A 22,514-nucleotide genomic window follows, 5' to 3' on the forward strand; every position below is an offset into this window, starting at 1 on the left:
GGATTTTTTGTGACATCACAACTAGTTCTAATCTTTATCAAAGTAATTTAACTTTTTTGTGGAAAAAAATATTATTCAAAGCAATATGCCTTAAAATATGTCTGGATGTGGTACATATATATATATATTTTCTATCTTCAGATTGAATTCTTTATTGAAATGAGTTAAACAAAGAAACAGAAAGATGTGATTATGTGCGACAGGTTGGCATCTGTCATTTTTGTTTTTAATTAGAAGCTTATTTTTTGTAATTAAGATGTGAGGAGGTTAATTAAGACTTAGCCCTACCGCTGTGGGAACATTGTTTGGTGTTTTTAAAGGCCTAATTATTAATCCATGCATGAACAACAGGGAAGGTTCACCATAGAAACAAAGACAGAAAGCGAAAGCACTGGAAGTTTTAATTTAATTTAATAAGAGAACCTCACATGCCTATTCTGAAGCAGATATGTAACACACACAGATTTATTAATTTATATTACTCTAATAATCTACCAGTGCACCACAAGAATCACAACTGTGGCTGTGACATAAGAACTAAATAAGACAGATGTTGGTTTCATACACAAACCGTGCAGGAATCATCGTGCAGCTCGACTGCGCCACCCTGTGGCCGCTGAATGAACTACATTCATTTGTTTTAGCTCCAGCTATTAAGATTCAGAGTGATTTACAAGTATGTCTTTGAGTTGAGTCTATGCTCCACTCTCTTATAGAAAATGTAACTAGATTGTGAAGTACCGACCACTTTTATGCAAGAGTCCTCGATCATGTAAAGAACAGGAAAATCGAACAGGAAATTGAACAGGGCATTCACATCTTTACACATCTGAAGGAGTTTCTGTTTGTGAGGATGCTTCTCCTCGTCATACGGGATCTGATGAACTCTTAAGATCAACATCCAACCCTCCACCAAAGCCTCCACGTCTTTCACGGCCTGCGGGATCGTTGAGGCCGGCTCGGAGGTCTGCTTCTCAGTCAACACTATTCGCATGAGGTCGGTTCCCTCGGTGCACACAACGCGCACCTTGAGACCTCTCAAGCATCTGTCTAACTCCTTCCTGTCAAATTGTTCAATGTATCTGTATGTGTGTGAGTCGACCCAGATGCTCGTATCCTCCGGATCATTTGGACAGATTGCAGACAGCACTTCTGAATCCTCGGCGCTGCTCTCAGAGGACGGCGAGACATTTTTAAGTCTGGTCTGGAGTCGATCGGTGGCGACTGCTGAGCTGCTCTGATCTGAGTCTTTCAGATAGTCCCGACTGTTGTTGTGGCGGGAGCTCAGATGATTCTCCTCTCTGGTCTTGTGTTTTTGTGAAATATCGTCTACTCCTGGATGATTTGCTGATATTTCCTCTGCAGGGAACAAGTCCAGGCCTGATAAGGAAGATCTAATCCCTGCATTGATCTCCTCCCCTAACACTTGTCTGGGACTTGTCTTGGTTCTATATTCTGTGGGGCTTTTAAGCATGGAACGAGCTCCCAGCCTTTCCCCTTCAACACTGTCTGTGACAGCAAAGCTCCGTACAGTCGTGGAAACTTTCTGCCTCGAGGAAGTGTTTTGAGTTTCTGTGTTTGAGCGCAGGCTTTGGACTTGAGTTGCCTCACCTGTGCTCTGCAGCGGCGTTGATAAGCTGTTCGAGTCCGCTGGTCCCCGCTTAGCTTTAGAACCGCTGCAGCTTACAGAGCTGACAAACTTGTGATGAGATATTACCCTCGGATTAAGAGGAGATGCTCTTAGCCCGGCAGCGGCAGTCGGAGCTGAGACTGTGGCGTTAAGCTGACCGGCCCTGCGGACGAGGTCCTCTCTCAGGGCCTCGACGGCAGCGAAAGGCCCCTCAATGGTGGCTTTCCTTGGGTGGGGCAAAGGCTGGAAACGCAGCGACCTGTGAGCTGAACGCAGACTCCGAATCAGTGACGCTTGATCGCTGCCAAATACGGAGAGATCCACCTTAGCGCTGGAGACGTACAAAAACACCTGCAGCACAAAAGCACATCTGAGTCAGTATGAATTGCTTAATTGTTCAAATTTAGCTATAAATGTATATATATTCCTCCCAACGTACTTACATCTCCGCTTAAGGGGAACACAGTGAGAAGGTAGTCTTCAGAAAACTCGTTGTCCGTCATGATGTGTTGCTCCTTTCGAACCACGTTCTCTGCATCTGCCAAGAGTTTGTACTGTACTGGTCTGTTCCCATGTCAACATTATAACGATGCTTCATGAGCCCATAAAGCAAATCGGTTATTTCTTGTCACACAAAGTCTAACTCTATGATAATAGGAGAAATTAAACCATTCGCCAGCTTGGCATCAGCACATGTAAATAAATGTCTTTTTTTTAAAAATATATTTCACCTCTGTACACACCGTACTGTATGAGTGGTTCCTATGGTAACCACAATTCATTCCCCTGGGAACCAATTATGGCATAAATCAGGAGATATGACTGCAGATAGATTATGTTCAGTGCAGGAGGTTTAAAGTCTTTCATTTCCATTGACTCACAGATCAGCCTCAGTTTGTGCCTCTCATGTATTACCATTACGACTGAGGCACAGAAATAATAAGCATCTGATTTTTACAGTTTCTCATATTATGACTGTATTTCCAGAAATTACATCCTTGCTGTTTTTGTACAGTGCAAGAAAAAAAATTATAGTAGTTATTTTGGATGAGATATTAAATATATATATATATATATATCAAAACCCACCTCTCAAAAATGTGTTTTGCTTATTGTCATTTCACTTGAATGTTTGATCAACACTGTGCAGCTAATTTTCACATTCAGGTTTTTGTGTACTCACCTTAAATCTCAGTTTAACATTTAAACACACCTGCAAGTTTTTGTGACATCATTAATTCTGTGATATATGATCGTGATATGATATGAAGTACACAACTTGTGTACTTGAAGACTTTCCGGTGGCCATACATTGAAATAGGAGACATCTTGTATTGTGTAGTTACACTTATGAGATCAACTGCTTTTGCATATTTATTTTTAGAGTGGATATTGCTAATGAGGGAGGAGTAAACGCATTTTCTTATATATTTCAACTAAATATTTTAACCTTTTTTGAGGAAAAACCATATCAGACACATTTTTATTACTCAGAGTATTTTTATAAGCTTTAATATGTCTGAAGGGGGGTGTTTAAAAGTTTAGTTCACGCTGTACAAACTAGACAAGAATAGTGTAACTTACTGCCACCATCTTTGTTTGGATTAAGAGGCTCAACTTGAAAAACAGGTTGAAAATCCACATGGTTTTAAGATCTTTAAAAGGTTTCTGAAAATATTAGCAGAGTGACTTGAATGTGCAAGCTAAAGGCTACTGTTATGGGACTGGACTTATAAAAACTGCACTTTTCAAATGGAATTCGGCGTTTGAATAATTAACCGTTATTAAACCGTTAACCGTTAACCGTTAGCTGTAGCTCGCGCTCCTCAAGGCAGCGGCAGCTCAAAACATGTAGCATTGCTAGCTTGAAATCTGTGTTTACCTACGACCTGTTTGTTACCTGAAGCTTTGTCAAAAGTGACGTAGGCGACTCCCTCCATGTTGGTAGGGTATGTGACCACCTCGACGTCTCCTCCGTGACTCCTCCGCCGGCTCTGGAAGTGAATAGTCAGCTTGTCAACCATCCTGCTCACGGTTAACACACCGGGGACACCGGACACAACCACGGTCTTGCTCTCGTCCCGGGACTCGGTCTCCATAACGGCTGCAGACATGACGCCGTGTAACCATCACAACTTAGCCCCTCGTTTTTTTCCCAAACCACGTTAGACACGACGCTGTTGCTACCACACACAGTTTCCCCCAAACACTAATGTTTGGAGTTTCACTTTCACTCTTCCAGGAGCTCGAACTGACGATGTAGTAACAGCGTCTGTCCACTGGGTGTCGCTGTTTCTCTGCACTCACCGAGCAGAGGGGTTTATTCAAAATGGCTAATTTATGCAGCTGGAAATGAGGCTACTAAGCAGAGCAAATATCTCTGCAATGCCCAGAAGGCAGAGATACAAACTTCATGGCAACATTTTCCAAGAAGTTGCCTCATCTATTGCCTTTTTTTTAATTTTAATTTTAATTTTTTTTTTTTTTAACCACATACACTAAAAAGGAACATCTTGCTCCAAGGAAAACATTTCAGCAGACGCTCAATTTGCTGACTGTGGGTTATTACTTGCCTTTTAGCTTGGAAACAGTTATGTCAACACGTGTGGTGAAAACATTTATTAGAGTCAAACAAAGAAAAAAAAAAAAAAAGAAAAAAAAGAAAAAGAAAAAGAAATCCACACCAGACACAGAACACCTCTCATGATTCACACAAACAGAAATCCAAAAGAATGAAGCCAAGTAGAGCGACAAACTCGATTGCATTTTTCTTGTGCATATAAACATTTTAATTAAATATAAAAGAAAGTGGCCTGGCTGAGTGCAACAAACAGGTATGAGGGGTTAAAACAAAATCCAGGCCGTCTTGATTCCTATCAAATCTCCATCTTGGATCATCACTTCAGTGCAAACGCAACATTCACTGTGTATAAAAGTGACTTTAAATAATTCAGGTAGTATATCTATTATTCAGTGTTTATTATTGTATGGGCTCACATGGTACAAGTGCTGCTGCGTGTTATTGTAGGTGTGTTTATACGAGAGGAGAAACCCATTCTTGTGTACCCAAGGTGAGAGAAATGCTGCTCACTTTCATGGGTCGGTGGCTGAGATTAAACTGGGACACAGCTGGGGGAATTATTGATCAAAGTTAATTAGATAAAACAAAAAGTAAAACACTTTGATATGAATGCTAAATTTAAATGCATTATCTAATTTTCAAAAGTGGGCACAAAAACATTCTTGAACCAGAGGCATGTAGATTGTGTAAGTTTTGCTGTCACACTCGTATATCTGCTATTAAAAAGAGCCACAGTGGAGACACTAACATCTTAGCTGGCAAATAAATCCCAAAGCTCTCTCAACACTTTCACTTTCTAACAGCAAACCGGGTTGTTTTAGAATAGAGGGGCCCTCGAATTGAGCTCAGCAGCCACAGACACATTTTACAAACAAAACTAAAGTGGTAGGTGGTGCTCAGTTTCCACCCTGAGCAGACCTGTTGGCCAGAGAAAAGAGAGAAGAAACTGAAAACAAAAGAAATGTGAACATTCATTCTTCAAAACATTTGTTTTTGATTTGGACAGAGTCTGGCAAGAGAGTCCAGACTGAGGCAGCAGAGGCAGGTGGTTGGATGTGCGTTCATGTGGCGCTCCTTAGATGCACCGAGATCTTAGCAGCTATGAGCCGGCTTTGTCCGAGTCACGCAGCCCCCCTTTGTGTCTGGTACTAGTTCGGAGTTTAAAGGCGGCCTGGGGGCCGCTGTGGTGGAGCGCGGTGCTCGGGGCAGCGAATCTGGAAGGGAGCATGGCAAAGATAGAGTATGATGAGGCCAGGTCTCTGCCGGGAGCGTCTCTGGTCGCGTTGCGCAGCCGGGGCTGATGGTCCGACAGCCGCAGGATCAATTCGCCCCCTTTGCAGAGCTCTGCCAGGAGGTGGTGGGAGTCTGTACAGCTGATCCCCTCCGGAGGATCTGTCACTTCCAGGATCTGACTGCTCACTGCAGACACACACACACACAGACAGCACTGTGAGCAGCAGAGACAGTAAATAAAACAACTGTCATGGGTGAAGAGAAAAATCAGACCTGCACCATCGGGAGGCTTCAATGAACTGCTGCTCTCAGCTTTAAAGCTTTAAGGTGGAGCAAAATTTATAATTTAACTATTTAAATTTTCAATTGGTTGTCATAATTATTCTCTGAAAAATAAGCAGCGACCTCATGTTAAACTTTCCACCATCACATCAGGCTGCGTATAAGCCCCCTCCTTGTTGATTGTTGACAAGAGCACCTGAACAATGCAGAAAAATAGCTTGGCGAGTGCAAAAAAATACGACGCAATATTTGAAATAATCAGCACATTTCTCTCGGCACAAATACCGCCAGGGCTGCAGGTTCCACTGCCAGGTGTGGATTCTGCCCTGTCTGTAAATTATTCTGCTTACATTCACAAACAAGACGCTTTTTTTCCCCACAGCTGTGGAGCGCAGCAAGCATATTGAGACACAACAACAACAACAACAACAACGTGCTGTTATTTCAGTTAATCTGCTAAATAGACGACACCGCGGCTGGATTTATCACGTGATTCATCTCAACACGAATTTCCTCCTCTGATTGACATCTAAACCTTGATGTTTCACCCTGCAACTGCACAGCGCTCAGAAAGTGCTTGCCTGAATTTCTACACACAACCAAGTAGAAAACACTTGGTTCAGATTAACCTCTGGTGCTTCGTTCTGCAAGAGAGGAGGTGAAATCACGGTCAAAATGTCCGATAAAGTAAAAAAAAAAAATGACTGCTGTTAACTCAAGGTTCACTAAACTCAAGCCTCCCTCTGGACTTCCTATTACCTGCTTCACCTACACTGAGATCTGAAGACAAAGATTTTCTGCTGGCCTTCCTCCCATGACCGCCACGCCAAACCCCGAGTGGACCCTGAGGAGACAGAGGAACAGTTGGGACATTTGTGGAAGGGCGGGGGAGGGATGTTTCCTGACCGTAAATGTCATAAACTAACTTTGAGATTATAAAATAACATTTATTGGTGATAGAAGAGATCTGGTGTGTGTCTAACCTGGTGTTTGGTCACCATGTGGGCAGTGTGGATCAGTGGAGGTCTGATGGAGGGTTTGTAATGCAGAGGTTGGCCCAGAAGAGAGTAGTGCGCTTCACCTGCGTGATCACAGCAGAAACACAAAGTTATCAGAACAGTGGAAACTAAAAATCTGAACGTCTACTCTAAGTTTATATTGAGTTATTGTTGCCACATGAATTAAAGGTTACAAAAAAATATTCAATTTGAGCAAACAAAAAGCTCCTCTGCAGGTAATCTCTGATTGGCTGGTTTCTGATAGTGTAATCAGTTACTAGGGAAGAAGGGCATCACAGACAAGCTGAAGTAGTTTACACACTAAACAGCAGTAAAAAACTAAAACTGTGCCTGTAAATTTAAATAAATCATGTGACATTTGTTGTAGAGTTTGCTAAAAACTCATTATAAAAGCACGCTATAAGGTGGCTAACACCAATTAGCAAGACAGCTATCTACATAATATTAAACTCGACACACTCAAGTTCAACTACAATTATCACAAAGTCAACTAAGTTAGCTAATCTTATTTAGCTTCTTCTTAACTGCACGTTAGCTTCCTACCTAGCAAGATGGCTAGCAAGCAAGCTAATGAAGTACGGACTAGACAGTAACTGCTAGCATGTGGCTATGGTGCACCATGCTTGCCGCTCTCCAAGTGCTTCCCTTCTTCCCTAGAAACAGACAATCCCTACTAGCAATCTAATTGGAGGCAAAACATCCAATCAGACACGACCAACTCCAATTTCCCAGTTGACAATAATGTATAATGTAACGCTGCGTCAGCTTTAGTGAGAGAGGCCACATTCACTGGTTTTTGTTTGCTCAAGTGAAATCATGTTGGTGTGAGAACTTCTCTACAGAGTGTAATTAACTTGCTCTCAAACAGTCTCTCTGATTCTCAGGATTAAGGCACAAATATAATTTCACAAGTTTTAATTAGGCTGCCATGTTGGTAAGCACATCCTCTGCTCTCTTTGAGTAAACTCCACGTGGCCCCATCGTGACCTCTGACCTTGTCCACCGTGGCAGAAGGCTGTAGGGAGCTGCGGGTGGTGGGCCATGACAGGGATGGGCGAGATGCCTGATGGGAGGCCCTTGACGGTGTGCGGCTGGCCTGGCGAAGGAGTGAGCGCCGGGGACGAGGGCAAGCTGCTCTACACACAACACACCAGACGGGGGCGGCGAGAGGAAACGGGTGGGGAAGGAACACAAACACTTTCATTCAAAAAAAAAAAAGAAGCAAACCTCGGCTGCATCTTTGCTGCAAGTCATTTTGTCGTTCAAGTTGTTGCATTAATGTACCATTCCCTCCACATTAGTCCCTCTAATGTACCATTACACCCTAATGCTGAGGACTATTTTCTCCTCATTTCCAGGTTACGGCAGCGTTGACTTCATTTGCGGAGCCTATTTGCTACGACACTTAACCTGCCTGGCTGCAGGGAGGCGGCTCTGGCTCAAGGGGGACCAACCAAACTGAACCGGCTTTAAAAACTGCTTCCTCGTCTTAACTTTCCGCCATGTGCTGCGTTATCTTCTGTGGCAAACACTACCTGGGGCGCATTTATAATTCGTTTTAACATTATTTGGAAATCGCTATATAACACACACACTACTACTACTTTTAACCCATTGTCTCCCCGTGGACGCACTCGGGCAGCGTTTGTACCTGGGTGTTGTCCGGAGGCGGAGGGAGCTCAGCGGGCCTGCGGCTGCGCTGGTTCTCGGGCCCGGGGTGTTTATAGCTGGGCTGTTTCCGCTGGCAGGGGGAGGGGGCCCGGGGCTGCTGGCAGGGGCCCGCTGTCATTTGCAGCATCACCATGCCGCTGCCGGGGGCCGGTGGTAACAACCCTGAACAAACACACACACACACACACACACACACACACACACAGATTTAGAAAACAGACACAAACACAAGCTGGATATAGAGAGTTATGGTTGACAGGAGGGGAATGATGTCTGACTCTTAATACGACCTATTTCTATTTAATTCATCACGTCAGCTCATCGTTCATCCACCAGAGTAAATGAACAGATTAAATGTGTTTTTGCCCAAAAGCTCCTTTTCAGCACTTTTGTTCAGCTACACACCTCATCAGTGAAAACTCTGCTCTCACACCGTTAGCTGCTGAGCATTTAGGTTTTAAGTGCTTTGATTAAAACAGTCCATTCCCCTCTCCTGCTAAATCCACCGCAATGATCCGGCAGATCCAATTATCTAATTCGTTTCTGACGCATCACCGTGAATGATGTGACTTAAAAGACAAACAATCTCGGGGGTTGAGACGTAAGCTCCTGCTCTATGAATTCAAAAACAATACGACATATTTCCATCTAATTAAGTTCTGTTTACTTAAATCTCACATTAGGTTGAAATAATACTGCAAACTTTGCACAACTGACACCGCTGTTGATTTATGAATTAATACCGTATAACAGTAGCAAGGACGATGGATATTTGGGCTTAATCTGCGGATTATTTCTGGCCCCGGCCTGGCCAATTAAAAATGTTTACTGGTGACGCTGTAGGTGAGGCCGCCACGAGACCTTCATCTGACCTCATTACTGACGAGCCAGCAATGACGGCTCCCTCCACTGCTCGCTGTAATATCAGACATGAATAATAAAGGTCATTAGAGAGGAGACGGCCCCACCTGGGTCTCTGGACAGAGACTCTCTGCCAGACCTCCAAATACAAAAAAGGGGTTTACATGAAAACACAGGTCATAATATTGATTTTTAATCTTTTTAGAGCACAATATTGATTTTATATATTTTTTCACTTTGTTAGTTTCTACTCAAATATTGCTGTTATGGCTGGACTGGCCTGTTGCCCAGGCTAATTTTTTATACTGTAGTAAACCAGTGGCATGACAGTGAAGCTCATAAGCCCCGCCCCCTCAGTGTAAGCAGATGGGACATGGGCCAAAATTAAAAAAAACATTAAAGTAAAAATAAAGTGGGAGGAAGTGGTGACGTGTCATTCATCTTTATTTACAGACACTGCACCAAACAACAATTCACTATCTGTTTAATCTGTGGAGGAAGAGGGCGCAGTCATCGCCACGCTTCACTCTTTTATTTTGAAAATCTAATCTAATGGCAAGATAAACCCAGGGAAGATTATTTCAGTATAAAAGTGAGCTCTGGCAGAGATGGGGAATCTCCTCATGTCTAGAGTGGGCTTCAGAGGAGAGGGAGCGTACCTGCGTACTGCTGGCCCGGGTGCTGCTGGGAGACGCACGGGGACGAGGTCTGAGGAAACTGGAGCTGCTCCATCACCGGGGCGGGCAGGAAACTCACTGTTGAACTGTGAGTGAACACACACATACAGTAAAGTGTTTAATAACAGGGTGTGTGCAGTTCTCAACAAGTTAAATCGAGACTTTCAAAGACATTTTTAAGACCACAGAGAACGTAATTTAATACTTGTAAACAGAATCAATGAAAACCAGCAGGCGTGATAAGTACTGAGCAAGTGCATGAATTTATTGACATCAAACATTTCCTCAGTACTTCCTAGCCGTATATAACAACTGGAGCTGTAACAAATAGTATAATTAATTGATTAGTTGATCAACGGAGAATTAATTTTGATAATCAACTAATCATTAAGGTCATTTTTTAGGCAAAAATGCCAAAAACATTGATTGTTTTTTCACCGTTTTCAGATGTTGCATAGATTAAATATCATTAATTACTCTTTATACACAGACCTGGATAAGCAGCAGGAAATAGATGGATTAACCAATGAAGACAAACACAAAAAACTTGCAGATTCTCTGTTTAAGAAGTAAAAGTGGCCACACTTTTCTACATTGGTGCTTCTGGCAGGTCTGAGCTTCAACACCTGAAGACAAAGACGTGTAGTGTGACGCTCACGTAGAAAACAGGCCTTTAAAGCGATGAGAAAAATCCCTTCTAAACCCGCACAGACGTAAATGTCCAGGCGCTGTGAGATCCCGACGCTGCAGCTGAGGTATTAAATGTGAAATCTAACTTTAAAGTCCATCTGTAGAGTAGGCGCTCTGCTCGGTAAGCAACCTGCCTGCAGGGGCTCGTGTACAGCTGGTGAAAAAGCAGGCTGCAGGTGGACAGTCGGTCCTCGTGGGAGAAGAGTGAGCTGTTCGAACGCTGCCGCATAAATCATTTCCACACCGACTGCCCTACTAAAGCAGCCTCATTTTACAGCTGGGACAATGAGAAAGTGACCTCTCCTCACATGTGCGTATGTGTGTGTGTGTGTGGTTTCATTGTTCTTCTGCAGGTGATGAGTGCGTACATGGTTGTGTTCACGTCTGGTGTTTGTTATGTATACGTGCATGCACAATGGTCCCAGTAGTGCCCCACTCACCACTATCCAGATTGATTGGGTCCATGGAGGTAGAAACTAATTACATGTTTTGCTTTCTGTGAACTAGTTCTATCAATCAGCCATAATGAGAGAGAGCGCGGCGCTCCACACTGCTCCACTGCAGCACAGTAATGGAGGGAAACGGCTAAAGCTCTTTGAGAGGGCGTCGGAGTCGACATTCATCAGCTGCACGCGGAACCCAGTTCACCAAAAAGCATTCTGGTAATAACTTCATTTTTTCCCCCTGCGGTGAACAAAGATGACCTTGGCCCACGAGGTGCTCTGGGGATTCACTCATCAGGCTTGTTAGGTCTATAAATAAGAGGCACCTTCAGGAGCGAGAAACAGCATCAAGTGTCGGCAGATCGGTTTTTCTGGGACAAAGAACATTTACAGCTGAGATAATAATTCAATTTAAATCTGATTAAAGCAACTTCTGCGATTACAAAGCTGTCACGATACGAGGATGACCATAAATCAGAACAAGTTTATCATCAGTGCGAATGCGACTTCAGCTCATTTTGGAGCAAAGGAAAAAATAAAAAAATAAAAAAATAAACGCCCCAGAAAACCCAATTAACTCTTGGTAAAATTTCAAGCAGCTGCTTTAGGCCTTTACACTGATTATTAAATATTATAACAGAAATTGTGTTAATACAAAACATGAATGTGAAATATTACTTTAAACTAATTACTCTCATACATCAAAGTATTAATGTGAAGGAAACTGTTCAACCGAACTATTTCTTATGCAATAAAACAACTTAAAGCACCTAAGAATCGTTTATTGTTTCTCTTTATTTCTCTTTACCATTAAATATTTATCGATAAATCAAAGTTAAAGAATCAAACACTCAAAAACTGATGGTGGTGTGGAACATGAATGAGTGAAATAAGAATTCATAACGCTCCAGTTTGACATTATTACACATGTGTAACATTTATGGCTGAATATAAAAATGATTTTCATCCACTTTCTTTCATTTCATGCTGACAGATTATTCACATGTTCCTAAGTGTCGTACCTCATGGTGGTGTGCTGGTTAGAGGGGAGCAGGCTGTAGCAGGGCTGCATGCCAGCAACAGCCACTGCCCCCTGTCCTGGCTGGCAGGACACAAACACTGGCTGCTGGTACGTCTGCTGTGGCACAGAAACCTGCTGCAGGAAAAATAGAAAATCAAGTAAATAAAGACACAAAACACAGATTTATCGGCCAATTTCAGCACATACAGACACCTGCAAACATCTGTGCAAATGGAAGACATGAAAAGAGTAACTATAATAACTCAAATGCTGCTATTTCCCTATTAATCAAGCACCCAAGCTCTTATTTTGGAAACCATCTCTTCTTCCTGTTTCTCTACAAGAACACAGAGCTAAAATCAGCCGCCTTTTAGAACATCTTTTTCATTTTTAGACTGCTGATACTAATCTATCTGACTGAGGCGTGCCTTTATCAAATACCTGATAAGACTGCATTGGAGGGTACTGGACCATCATGCCTTGCATCTGGTTGCCCATATTGCTTTGCTGGTTGCCAGTGAGAGCGAGGTTGGGTGTTGGCTGCACGCCCACTACGGTCTGGTAGCTGGACGCTGGGTTTGGCATCACGGCTTGGTGCACTGGGGCAAAATGAGAAAAGGCACAACGCTGTGACCGAATGAAAGGAGACTCCTGATGGGAACAGTGCGATAATAACACGACACGAAAAACACCGCCATTAATATTCAGGATTCATATGAAACATGGAGGAGAAGATGCTAATAAAAGCTCAGAGGGGGAAAAAAAGGCTCAGTTATCAAGATTTTACAAGAAAACAGTGCAAGATTTTAATGATTTTATTGTGAAATTTGCTTGTTAATACAATTACAATAAAGACACATGAAGCTAGGTTAGAAGAGCCGACGTTGGGACTGGTTTGGGGAGTTGAGCTATTATAGTTAAGGAGGTTTGATGCACTTGGAATAAATTAGAAAGTCAATATATTCGATTTAGCCTGCGGTGGCCGGAAACCCGCAACCTGAGTGGCCGACCTGACGACCGCCACTTCATCGAGTGATTAAGTTCAGGGAGGGGAACCGTACATCACATTTCTACAGTACTTGTTAAAAACCCATTTAGAGCGCCCCAAAGAAAATGGCACACAAAAGGCGACACAAAGTCACAGTTCCGGCCATTTTCCGAATGGCCTAAAATGGCGGCGGTTATTCCTCGCCGGAGGGAGGGAGAGAGGGAGGGAAGGAAGGAAGGAGGGGGCAGGGGGGGGAGGTAGACACTTAAATGTCAAGGTGACAAAAAGAGACATTTGAAAATACTGTCCCTCGTGACACACACATGTGGTAATCCAGGTGACAAAGGAGAGGACGTCCTTTTGTGAAGGTGTCTTTACAGTCTGCCGCCCTGGGAGAAAAGTACAGCGAGACAATGAAAGTGCTCCGCGAGGAACAGAGGCAGGAGGACTATTTTTATCCACCCCCTCGTCTCCCACCTTCACGTACAAACCAAGCATGAAATGACCGTAATATCAAAACGCACACACTTTTTATTCCGTACCAGCAGGCAGCAGATTCTTCACTTAGAGAATTCCTTCACAGGCCGATAACGTCCGGACATCACTGACCGCCCTGATTTTAGACGATGACAGTTTGCTGCAGCTCAGGGATTAAAACCTTCAGTGAGGACGGACGAACTAAGAGCAACTTTTAAGGGGAGGGGGGGGGGGGTTTCCATCCTCCATTAAATTGGCTAGTTTTACAATTGGTCGCTCGCCCTGATGATTCCTGAGCCGACCGTCCAGCCGTGGCGAGGTTTACTGTACGTCCTGCCGGTGAGGAGCGAGGGGCTGGAAAAGAGACCGGTTCACTGTGAGATTCATAGAGGCCTCTCAGACAGCGTCCCGGCCCCGCGTCCCGCCTCTCAGGCTCAGTTCCTCATTCGTACAGTGGCTGAAACCAGCTGACCGCAGACACATTGATTACAGATATATGTCGGCCATGACTGCTGTGGTACGGGAACGCCAAACTAAATCAGCTGACTCCCCACCTGTTTCGTTCAACCCATAATTCATAATCTATCAGCCTGATTTTATGCGTGTATTTAAATTAACGTTTAACTTTTATAAGTATGATTTAAGTTGCACGTGTTTCTGTCTTTTCTTTCTATGAATGACATTTAGTTTCTACAAAGATTAGTGTCAAGGGAACAGCTGATTAGTTTCTCATCAATCATTATGATTGTTTTAGCTTCACACAGGAAATTAGATAAATCAAATAGTTGCCAATTAATTTAGGATCAACTGACCGATCAATTAACTGACTAATCCTTTTTAAATTTTTGTAGTTTTCATCAATTCATTAAAGAAAATCTGCTTTTCTTTCATGTTGGTTTCATTTAGAGTTTCAACAATTAGCTGATTAATTAAAAATTTTTTTGGCTTCTCAATCAAATTTTGATTTTGCAGATCTGATGACATCAACTTGGGGGTCTAGGAAATTGTCCTGGACGTTTTTCCCAGTCAAATAACCTGCAGCACCACATAACAGTAAAGAGTGAGGAAGATCCTTCAGTGCCTTCATGTATCATATGAAACGCTTTTCCCAGAATGACCATGACTGAAGCTGAAGCCCCGTGGCGGCGACGGTCTGATGCAAGCGGGTGGAAACATCCACTGGTTTTTCTCTGTGGACACCGACTGGGGCCGTCAGAGAATTTCCCCCCCGATAACGTATTTATTATGTGCGGTGTCTTCACCTTTAGATGGTCTTATACGTTTTTTTTTTCCCCTTTAAATTAATGCAAAAACAGAAGGGAAACGAGGCGCTGGAGTCATTTTTTTTCTCTGTTTCCCTGAGAAATAATTGCTGTCCTTTGCCTTTGTAGGTCAGCTTCATTTGTCCGCTGTCAATTCCCCGGGTCCCCAGCAGGGAAGCCACATTTGCAGCCTACAGATGACAGAATAGTGCCGCAGCCACTTACAGAGACGTGTGGTGTGTGTGCACAGCTGTACAAGTTACAACTGTACAAAGATTACATCCAGTTAAGCAAGAGCATGTGTGTGTGTGTGTGTGTGTGTGTGTGCGTGCTGGGAGAGAGACTGAGCAGAAGCTAACAATCTCAACTCCTGTGGTGAAGGAGAAAAAACAAACAAAAAAACAACAACCCAGAAGCAGAATAATCAAGTTGATGACTCCCGGGGAGACATCTGAACTTGTAAAAAAAAAAAAAAAACAAACAGTGAGGAAAGCAAGAGAGAAATATTTGTCCTTCACTGGAGCCGTCGGACTGCGGCTGGCAGGGCTCCCTTGTGAGGAAACAAGCAACAACAACAACAACAAAAATACTATCTAAGAGCAGAAAGTGGTGAGTTAACAAAGTCTATTGATACAGCGAGGCTGAGCTTTGCTGTTGACAACAGGAAGTCTGCAAATTCAAAGATAAATAAGTCGCCTCACAACAGAGACTGTGGATCTTATTCATTAAAAAGAGCCTTTGATTTGTCCTTTAGATCCGTGTTGTCACTATTTCAAAGCTTTGTTTAAAGTTGTAGCTTCGGTTTATCACGGAGAACCGGAGGCATGAAAGGCGACCTGCTGCTTTGTGGTGTCCAGGTGCATTTGTCATGCAACACAACTTCCAATTGGATGTAACGACTCTAATTGCTGATGCCAATTATACTATATGTATTTAGACAATCTCTTAAAAAGGAAAATATGGACCTTTAATAAAAACAAACCTTGTTGCTGGGGCAGGTTTTGGCTCTGAGGGCAGTTATAGGGTTGTAGCGCGTTGACGTGGGTCCGGTAGTGGTGCTGCTGCTGCTGCTGCTGCTGCTGGGTGGAGCAGTGTGGGTGGTGGGTTGAGGAGCAGTAACACGTGGACATCTGTGGGAGACGCAGAACACTCGTTTGAATCCATGGAGAAATGACAAATTAAGACGTTTTCAAAAACAGACACTCATCTCAGAGGCACCGACCTGCTGGACGGGCTGCTGGATGTACGTGTGTTGCTGGAGCAGCGGCTGGTTCAGTGCAGACCCGGGGAAAGCGGCGGGTCCCGGGGTGGAGCTGGGATACGTGTGGTTGGGGCCTGGAGTCGGGAGTGGGACGGGCTGACCCTGTAACACCCCCGGGTGTCCTCCTGTAGGCCCTGCCACCAGGTAGCTAGCAACCTGCTGCGGAGGGGCTCCCTGCAGCACCACAGGGGACGGGTGGTGGTGGTGGTGGTGGTACATAGTCCGATAGTGGTGGGCCTCTTGAGCTGAAGCGCCGCTGTCATTGGGTGGCTGCTGCCCCAGAGTCATGTGACTAAACTGGGCGTTTAGGACGTCAGGCTGCAGAGATAATTCGGTGTTTAATTTTTGTTAAATTAAATGCAGCAACAACACAAACATAAAAAACATGTGGCACGAGGGCACAGACAACCAGAACCCGGGTCACAGTATTTTACACATTAAAATCATAAATATGGATCAATACAGTTCAACCAGCAGCTGATTTCTAAGCTAAGTGCTAAATCAAAAAGGCATTTGATAAAGCTGACTCTCACTTAGAGGTTTAAAAGAAATCCAGAGTTCAAATGTGACCCAGGTCTGCAGAGACCAACACTCTCTCTCCAGTGAACTATTCATCTGTATCACCAGCGCTCGCCAGTGCAGGTCATTTCTGACATGTTGTTGGAAAAGTAGTGTTTTTAGTCATGGATTATTCAGCGCTAACATCTGGTGATGAATTAAATATTAATGGAACTTTCCACAGGCATAATTAGTCACAGAGGCATGTCTTTCACTAAAACCAGGTCAAAAATGAGGTTAAGTGAATGCATGATCTATATATGTGGGTAATGGCTCCTGCTGGATTTAGATGCACCTTTCCACCCAAAAAAAAATTAAAAATTGAATAGTTAATTGGGGGAATAATAAGGTCTGTGTTGGAGTTAGATACCACTAAAAAGACCTTGTTAAGCCAAACCTCCAATAACGTGGAGTCGAGAAAAAATTAACTACAACAAAATTTGATAAATTCACAATTTCAAATAGATAAAAATGTACTTTTTTGTTTTTTTTGCATTTTAAATAATAATAGAAGTTTATAAAAGGAGCTCATTAAAAGGCACATCGATACAGTATGAAGACCTGGGTCAAAACAGAGCTCAGTGTTTCTTTAGCCTGACACTTCCTGGACGTCCGTGTCAGAGTTTAATTCATTAATTTCACAGCTCAGAGAAAAGTCTCCACACAAACTCTTAATGAGCCAGGTCTGATAGGAGATGGAGGAGAGGGAGGGGGGGGGAGGGGAGGGAGAATAATAAAATGGAAGAAAGAGAGTTCTGTACCACAGTGTACTGTTGGTTAGGATAGATGGGCAGGAACTGAGAAGGAGGAGGAAGAGGAGGAGGAAGAGGATAAGAGGCCGTTGGGTTGTGGACAGGCTCAGAGGACGGCTGGAGAGGAGGACAGACCGGCTGAGGAGGGAAGGGAAGAAGAGACGGACAGAGGGACAGGACGTGAGACTCCACGAAGGATGCTGGTAAAATGGCGAGAGCTTCATTTGACCATTTGCTAAGCCCCGCCCCCCCTCAGTTACTGTTACTATGTACTACTTTTTTTATTTTTAATGTCTTAGCTATTAAGCTACCTCGCATGTAAAAGACTGCAGCTAAAGCTAAAGCAGATAAACATCTTTATGTGCAGAGTTTACTTGCTTCAACATGTGGAAATCCAAAACTTTGGTTGCTAAGTGATGATTGGACATTTGCTGTTTGGGGTGGGGGGGTGTATGGGGGGGGTGAAGCTCCTATCATCAGCTGCCATTTCAACACCGTCAGTTAGTGAGGTTAAGAAGAAAAAGTTAGCTCTAGTTTTTACACAAATTCAGTGTGAATGAAGAAACGGTCGGATCCCAGCTGGAAAATAAAGTCCCCGCCCACTGACCTGGGAGTGTAGATGATTGGTTGGCTGTTGCTGGCTTGCGGCAGAGATTGGCTGCTGTGGCGTTTTCCCTTGCTGCGGGTTCCTGCCAGCAGCGGGCATGATGCTAGCTGGGTTATACACGACAGTGCTGCCATCAGGATGGATGAAAGGCTTGCCTGTTAAATTAAATTCATAGGAGACCCCCCCCCCCAGAAAAAACCCAGTTTTGTTAACTGTACACACACTATTAATTCAGCATCGTACAAAAGGCAAACACTTGAATTATGCTCCTTGTGAGAGTCAAGGACACACCCAGACACGATGCACGAGAGGAGAGTCGAGAGGATTTGGCAGCAGCTGAAGTTCAGTTTGGAGCCCGAAAGTGCACAAACTGTGCGCTCGGCCCGTGATGAATATTTACAGATTCCTCCCATCTGTTCGATGCATTTTGATCAGCGTGCTTTGGTCTGACTGCTAATTTGACAGACAAACCGAGTGTAGCCTCATGCCAACCTGTAATTCTGTCCCCAAGTCGTGAATATTCACGAGGAAACCGGGACATTACAAGATGAGGGAAATTTATTTTGGGGAAATTGACTTTGATTTAATGCATCAGATTGAGAGTGAAGCAAGAAACAATTTAATGTTTCATTTTTTACAACAGAAACTTGTGTCACCCACCTGTGTGTGGGTTGACCAGAACACTGCCAGGTGGTATCCCTGAGGCCTCTAACGGCAACACATAATAGTTGGATGCGTCTGGAGCTGGTGGCGGCTGTGACGGGACGCTCTTGATCATCTCAGGGTGTCCTGGGCCTCTGGTGTCGGCGGCTGGGTGGATTAAGGGCGCGCTGGGGATGCTGGACCGGGATGAGGCCGACACCGGGAGAGGCAGCTGGGGACGGGATAGCGAGCTGGACGAGGAACCGACACTACTGCACGATTCTGAACCTGAAAAATAAAGAACCAGAACAACAGAGAGATCGTCGTTTACTTCCGACACTTCCCAGAACGAAGGAAGCTTGAACTTGTTGCTTTCAGCCTGTTAGTTATTCACATGGGTGAAGAGTGTCGATCTGGTGATAATGAAGCAGGGGAGAAATCTCACAGTCGTGCTTCTTGTTAATAACAATGTTACGTCTCTTTGTTACTGCATTGCATTCTGGTCTCTTCAGGCAAACTACTGATGGAGAAATTGGTATCTCTGCCCCGCCTGTGATGGATTACTCCCTGTGTAATTACTGAACGCCGTTCAGAAAGGGCGGTGCGCACAAAGAAGCCCTTGATTTTTGCGAGTAGGGACTGACATCGCAATCTGCTGTTTTAGGGGCGTGAGAGGATTTAATGTTTGCTACCATCAAGCCACGACGACCTCCCCTTACGTGACCTCTCCGGGTGTCTGGAGGAAGTATTCAATCTTTTAACAGACACAGAAATTTGTTTATCTAATCTTTCCTTCACTTGGTTGTTGAAGGGTGCTGAAGTTCATCTGTGCTCAACTTAAATCTTGCTTTTAAATTACATCACATTCAGTGCTTTTTGAAATAAAATACATGTGGGGAATAATGTGTCGAAACCATTTCACGAAATTATCATTATTATATCATCATTTTTGAGCATTTATATATATATATATATATATATGTCACAGATCATGACTTTGAGCAAAAAACTTTGTCAAAAAAGGCGGAAAATAATAAATAAAAATGAGCGAAGAAGAATTTATCCTCGATCAAACATAGGTTCGTGTTAGAGGTGGCTCTCAGCCTGTTGTGAAGAAAGGTTATCTGAGGGCTGAGGAGAAGGGCGAGAGACGACGGCAGCACAGGCAAGATGTCTCCTCGACTTATACTCCCAAAACACACAGTGAGGGCAGCCAGCCGCCTCGTAAACAACTTATAAAACTGCTCAGGCAAGAAGACTGCTGCTGCTGCTGCTGCTATCCCTCTGTGAAAAGAAAAAAAATAAAAAATCTGGGAGATTGGTAAAAATAGAAAAATGTCGGACGGAAAAAGCAGCAGAGAACAAAATGGAGAGCAGAGGCCAAGCAAGGATTTCTACCCTGAGACAGAGAAGACGAGCCGGCGGTGAGAGCAACACGTTTCGTTTTAATCCCAGCCAATCAAGTTACAAACGGATCATATTGTGGAGTAAGCGCTCGCAGCAGGAGAGAAGCCCCAGCTTCGTCTGGGCGACTTCTCACTTCTCAGACTTATGCATAATGCAGCACCTCCTCCTTTCGAGGTTTTATACCGCTGTTGTTACAATACTTTTTTTTTTTCTTTAAGAGCCTCCTCCATCACTGTGTTGCTGCACGGTAATTAGCTCTGACAGCTGTCCGGCTACGGCGCGGCCCACGGACTTTATTGACCACGGCAGGACAACAAACATTAGTTCTGATACGACGTCAGGTGCCTTCGAATGCTGCAGGATTTTTGCTTGAATACGCAAAAAAAAAAATCTGTATTTCTGTTCCCTTTCCACTCAGAGAAGCATTTAATTAGTGAATTTTTTCCTCTTCATGTTGGGACGTGGGCTTCCTTTCCCCTTGTCTGTGTAGCTGAATAAATGACAAGTCCCTCCCTCACCTGTACCAGATAATCACCATCAATCACAGAGCAGCTGAGTCTCTCTCTCCTAAGAAAAACAATTCATTAAAATACAAGTGTGAGGTGTTTCCTGCGCTGCTTTGTTTCCTTTTAAACGAACTGACGCCGCCGTCTCCAGCAATCTGAGCAAATACTAAATATTGCATTAGTTAGCTGTGTGATCCAGCTCTAGTCCGTCTGCCTCGGTCGCAGCTGTCTCTCTTGCCTGTTTTGGAGAGCCTCCCGGTGCTCTTGCTGCTGGCCGTGCTGTCCCCTCGGACCAGGCCCGGGGAAATGCCGCTGAAGCTGCTGGCCTTGGTCATGGCGGGCCGCGGGGCGAGCCGGTTTGAGCTGTCCGAGCTGTCGGTGCTGCTCCACGGCCGGGGCTCGCCGTGCCGTGGCAGCGTTTCCGTCTCGGAGCTGCTCTGCCGGCTGGCGCCTGAGCGACCGGCCCGTAACCTGCGGGAGAAGGAAGTTGTTTTTCTGTTTGTATCAATAATGTTAAAACAAAGCTCAAAAATCTTTGTAACCAGCAGTTGAAAACCAAAGGTTATTTACGAAAAAATTAAAATTGAGAGAATAAAACAAGAGAAATTTGGCAACTAAAGCAATTTCAACAATCTGTGTTACTTGTTAAACTGTTTACAGCTCTTCCGCCACAAGATTACACATTAAAAAGAGGAGAAAACAAAAGCCAGACACCTACATAAAACAGTTTTTAAGAAACAAAAGATGGATCTGTGTATTCTGCGGCCTGTAGATTACCCTGTTTATCTAAAATATGGCCTGCAGTCATCTTGTAAAACCATATTCAGCCATGATAATTGTAGATTTAACTACAGCAGAGCTGCATCTTCCCCCACGATACATTACATTCCTGTGTGATCAATGCTCGATCAATAAAAGACGACATCTTTAACAAAAAAAACAAAAAAACGGTTCGGTTTAATTGGCAAGCTTTGGTCCGAATCGCCTGTCCCACATGAAAAGGAGGGAAAGGAAGAGGCCTGGGCAGAAAATCTTATTTAACAGAAGCTTTCTTGAGCAGCAAAAAAACAAATCCTCAGATCAGCAGTCCTGTTCCTGAGCGAGCCGATTAATGCAGACGGCAATTCAAGAGGGTTTTTTTTTTTGCCTGCGGTTCAGTCTCTGAAAGTAGCTGAATGATGTGACGACGGGGGTGGTCGTACCTGAACATTTGCCGCCTCTGTTGGGTGCTCATGCATGCGTCTTCATCCTGAGCACTGAAGGGAGGAGGAGGAGGAGGAGTGAGAAAGAGAGAGAGAGAGAGAGGTGTTACAGAACAGGCGCTTGACAAAATGAGATATCCACCATTTTAAAAAACATGACAGAGCTGACTCTAATTAAAGCTCTTCACTTTTTTAAATGAATCACTCCTCGAGTTTTTCCGACAGCAAAAATGATTCATTTAAAAAGTGAAGAGCTTTAGTTAAACATTAAAAGAATAAAAACCAGCTCTTTCTTTAGCCAATTAACCAACAATTCATCATCCATACCAGCTTACCTTCTGTCTAGTATGAAGTGATCTCCCTGTGGGTGAGAACGACATTCACAGTCAATTACAGGAGTACAGCGAACGCATCGTACAGTCACCTCAAACACATCTCTCTCTGCATTCGAGCTCTGCTGAAAGCTACGATTCACGCCTCAGTGCAACTGGGGGAAAAATAAAATTAAAATCCTCTCTGTGTCCTTGAATTTATCAATTAATATATCAAATGTTGCATCAGGTGATTTGACCCTGTTACGCCTCTAATTATGGTGGTGGTGGTGGTGGGGGGGCTCCAAATCTGAGCAAACCCGGCTATAAATTCATAAATCCACCAGTTGTAATTGGTTGCAAGAAATCTACTGAATTTGCACATGAATAGAAATGACACAAAGATTTGTGCAACATGCCCCCCCCACCCCCC

The 22,514-nt window shown here is 43.8% G+C and overlaps 2 protein-coding genes across 11 annotated transcripts in view; both read right to left on the minus strand.

The window, feature by feature from the left end:
• Positions 1-389: 389 nt before the first annotated feature.
• LOC111646030 (uncharacterized) lies at positions 390-3,981 on the minus strand. Its single transcript, XM_023395413.2, has 3 exons — positions 3,531-3,981; positions 2,074-2,168; positions 390-1,981 (listed from the first exon to the last, which is right to left on the minus strand). Exons 1-3 carry the CDS (start codon positions 3,742-3,744, stop codon positions 671-673), a joined length of 1,620 nt encoding a protein of 539 aa, XP_023251181.1. The 5' UTR covers positions 3,745-3,981; the 3' UTR covers positions 390-670.
• A 253-nt stretch (positions 3,982-4,234) lies between these two features.
• The window catches only part of r3hdm1 (R3H domain containing 1), a 43,108-nt gene continuing 24,828 nt past the window's right edge, over positions 4,235-22,514 (minus strand). For 5 of the 10 annotated variants that reach the window (XM_023395405.2, XM_023395406.2, XM_023395401.2 and 2 more), the window contains 16 exons: positions 22,106-22,131; positions 21,771-21,824; positions 20,807-21,039; positions 18,674-18,943; positions 18,014-18,168; positions 17,416-17,544; positions 16,058-16,414; positions 15,818-15,965; positions 12,550-12,707; positions 12,110-12,243; positions 9,937-10,040; positions 8,397-8,578; positions 7,740-7,881; positions 6,710-6,807; positions 6,486-6,570; positions 4,235-5,630 (listed from right to left, as the gene is read on the minus strand). In XM_023395405.2, coding sequence (XP_023251173.1) covers positions 5,311-5,630; positions 6,486-6,570; positions 6,710-6,807; positions 7,740-7,881; positions 8,397-8,578; positions 9,937-10,040; positions 12,110-12,243; positions 12,550-12,707; positions 15,818-15,965; positions 16,058-16,414; positions 17,416-17,544; positions 18,014-18,168; positions 18,674-18,943; positions 20,807-21,039; positions 21,771-21,824; positions 22,106-22,131 — 2,595 coding nt within the window. In that variant the 3' untranslated portion in view covers positions 4,235-5,310. Of the gene's footprint in view, positions 5,631-6,485; positions 6,571-6,709; positions 6,808-7,739; positions 7,943-8,396; positions 8,579-9,936; positions 10,041-12,109; positions 12,244-12,549; positions 12,708-15,817; positions 15,966-16,057; positions 16,415-17,415; positions 17,545-18,013; positions 18,169-18,673; positions 18,944-20,806; positions 21,040-21,770; positions 21,825-22,105; positions 22,132-22,514 lie in introns of those variants that run through there. The other 5 variants (XM_023395403.2, XM_023395409.2, XM_023395408.2 and 2 more) reach the window with 5 other exon arrangements.

The sequence above is a fragment of the Seriola lalandi genome, unplaced genomic scaffold (genome assembly GCF_002814215.2).
Source record: "Seriola lalandi dorsalis isolate HSWRI2012SDOR001 ecotype SW California unplaced genomic scaffold, Sedor1 jcf7180002054962, whole genome shotgun sequence".
Classification (NCBI taxonomy): domain Eukaryota; kingdom Metazoa; phylum Chordata; class Actinopteri; order Carangiformes; family Carangidae; genus Seriola; species Seriola lalandi.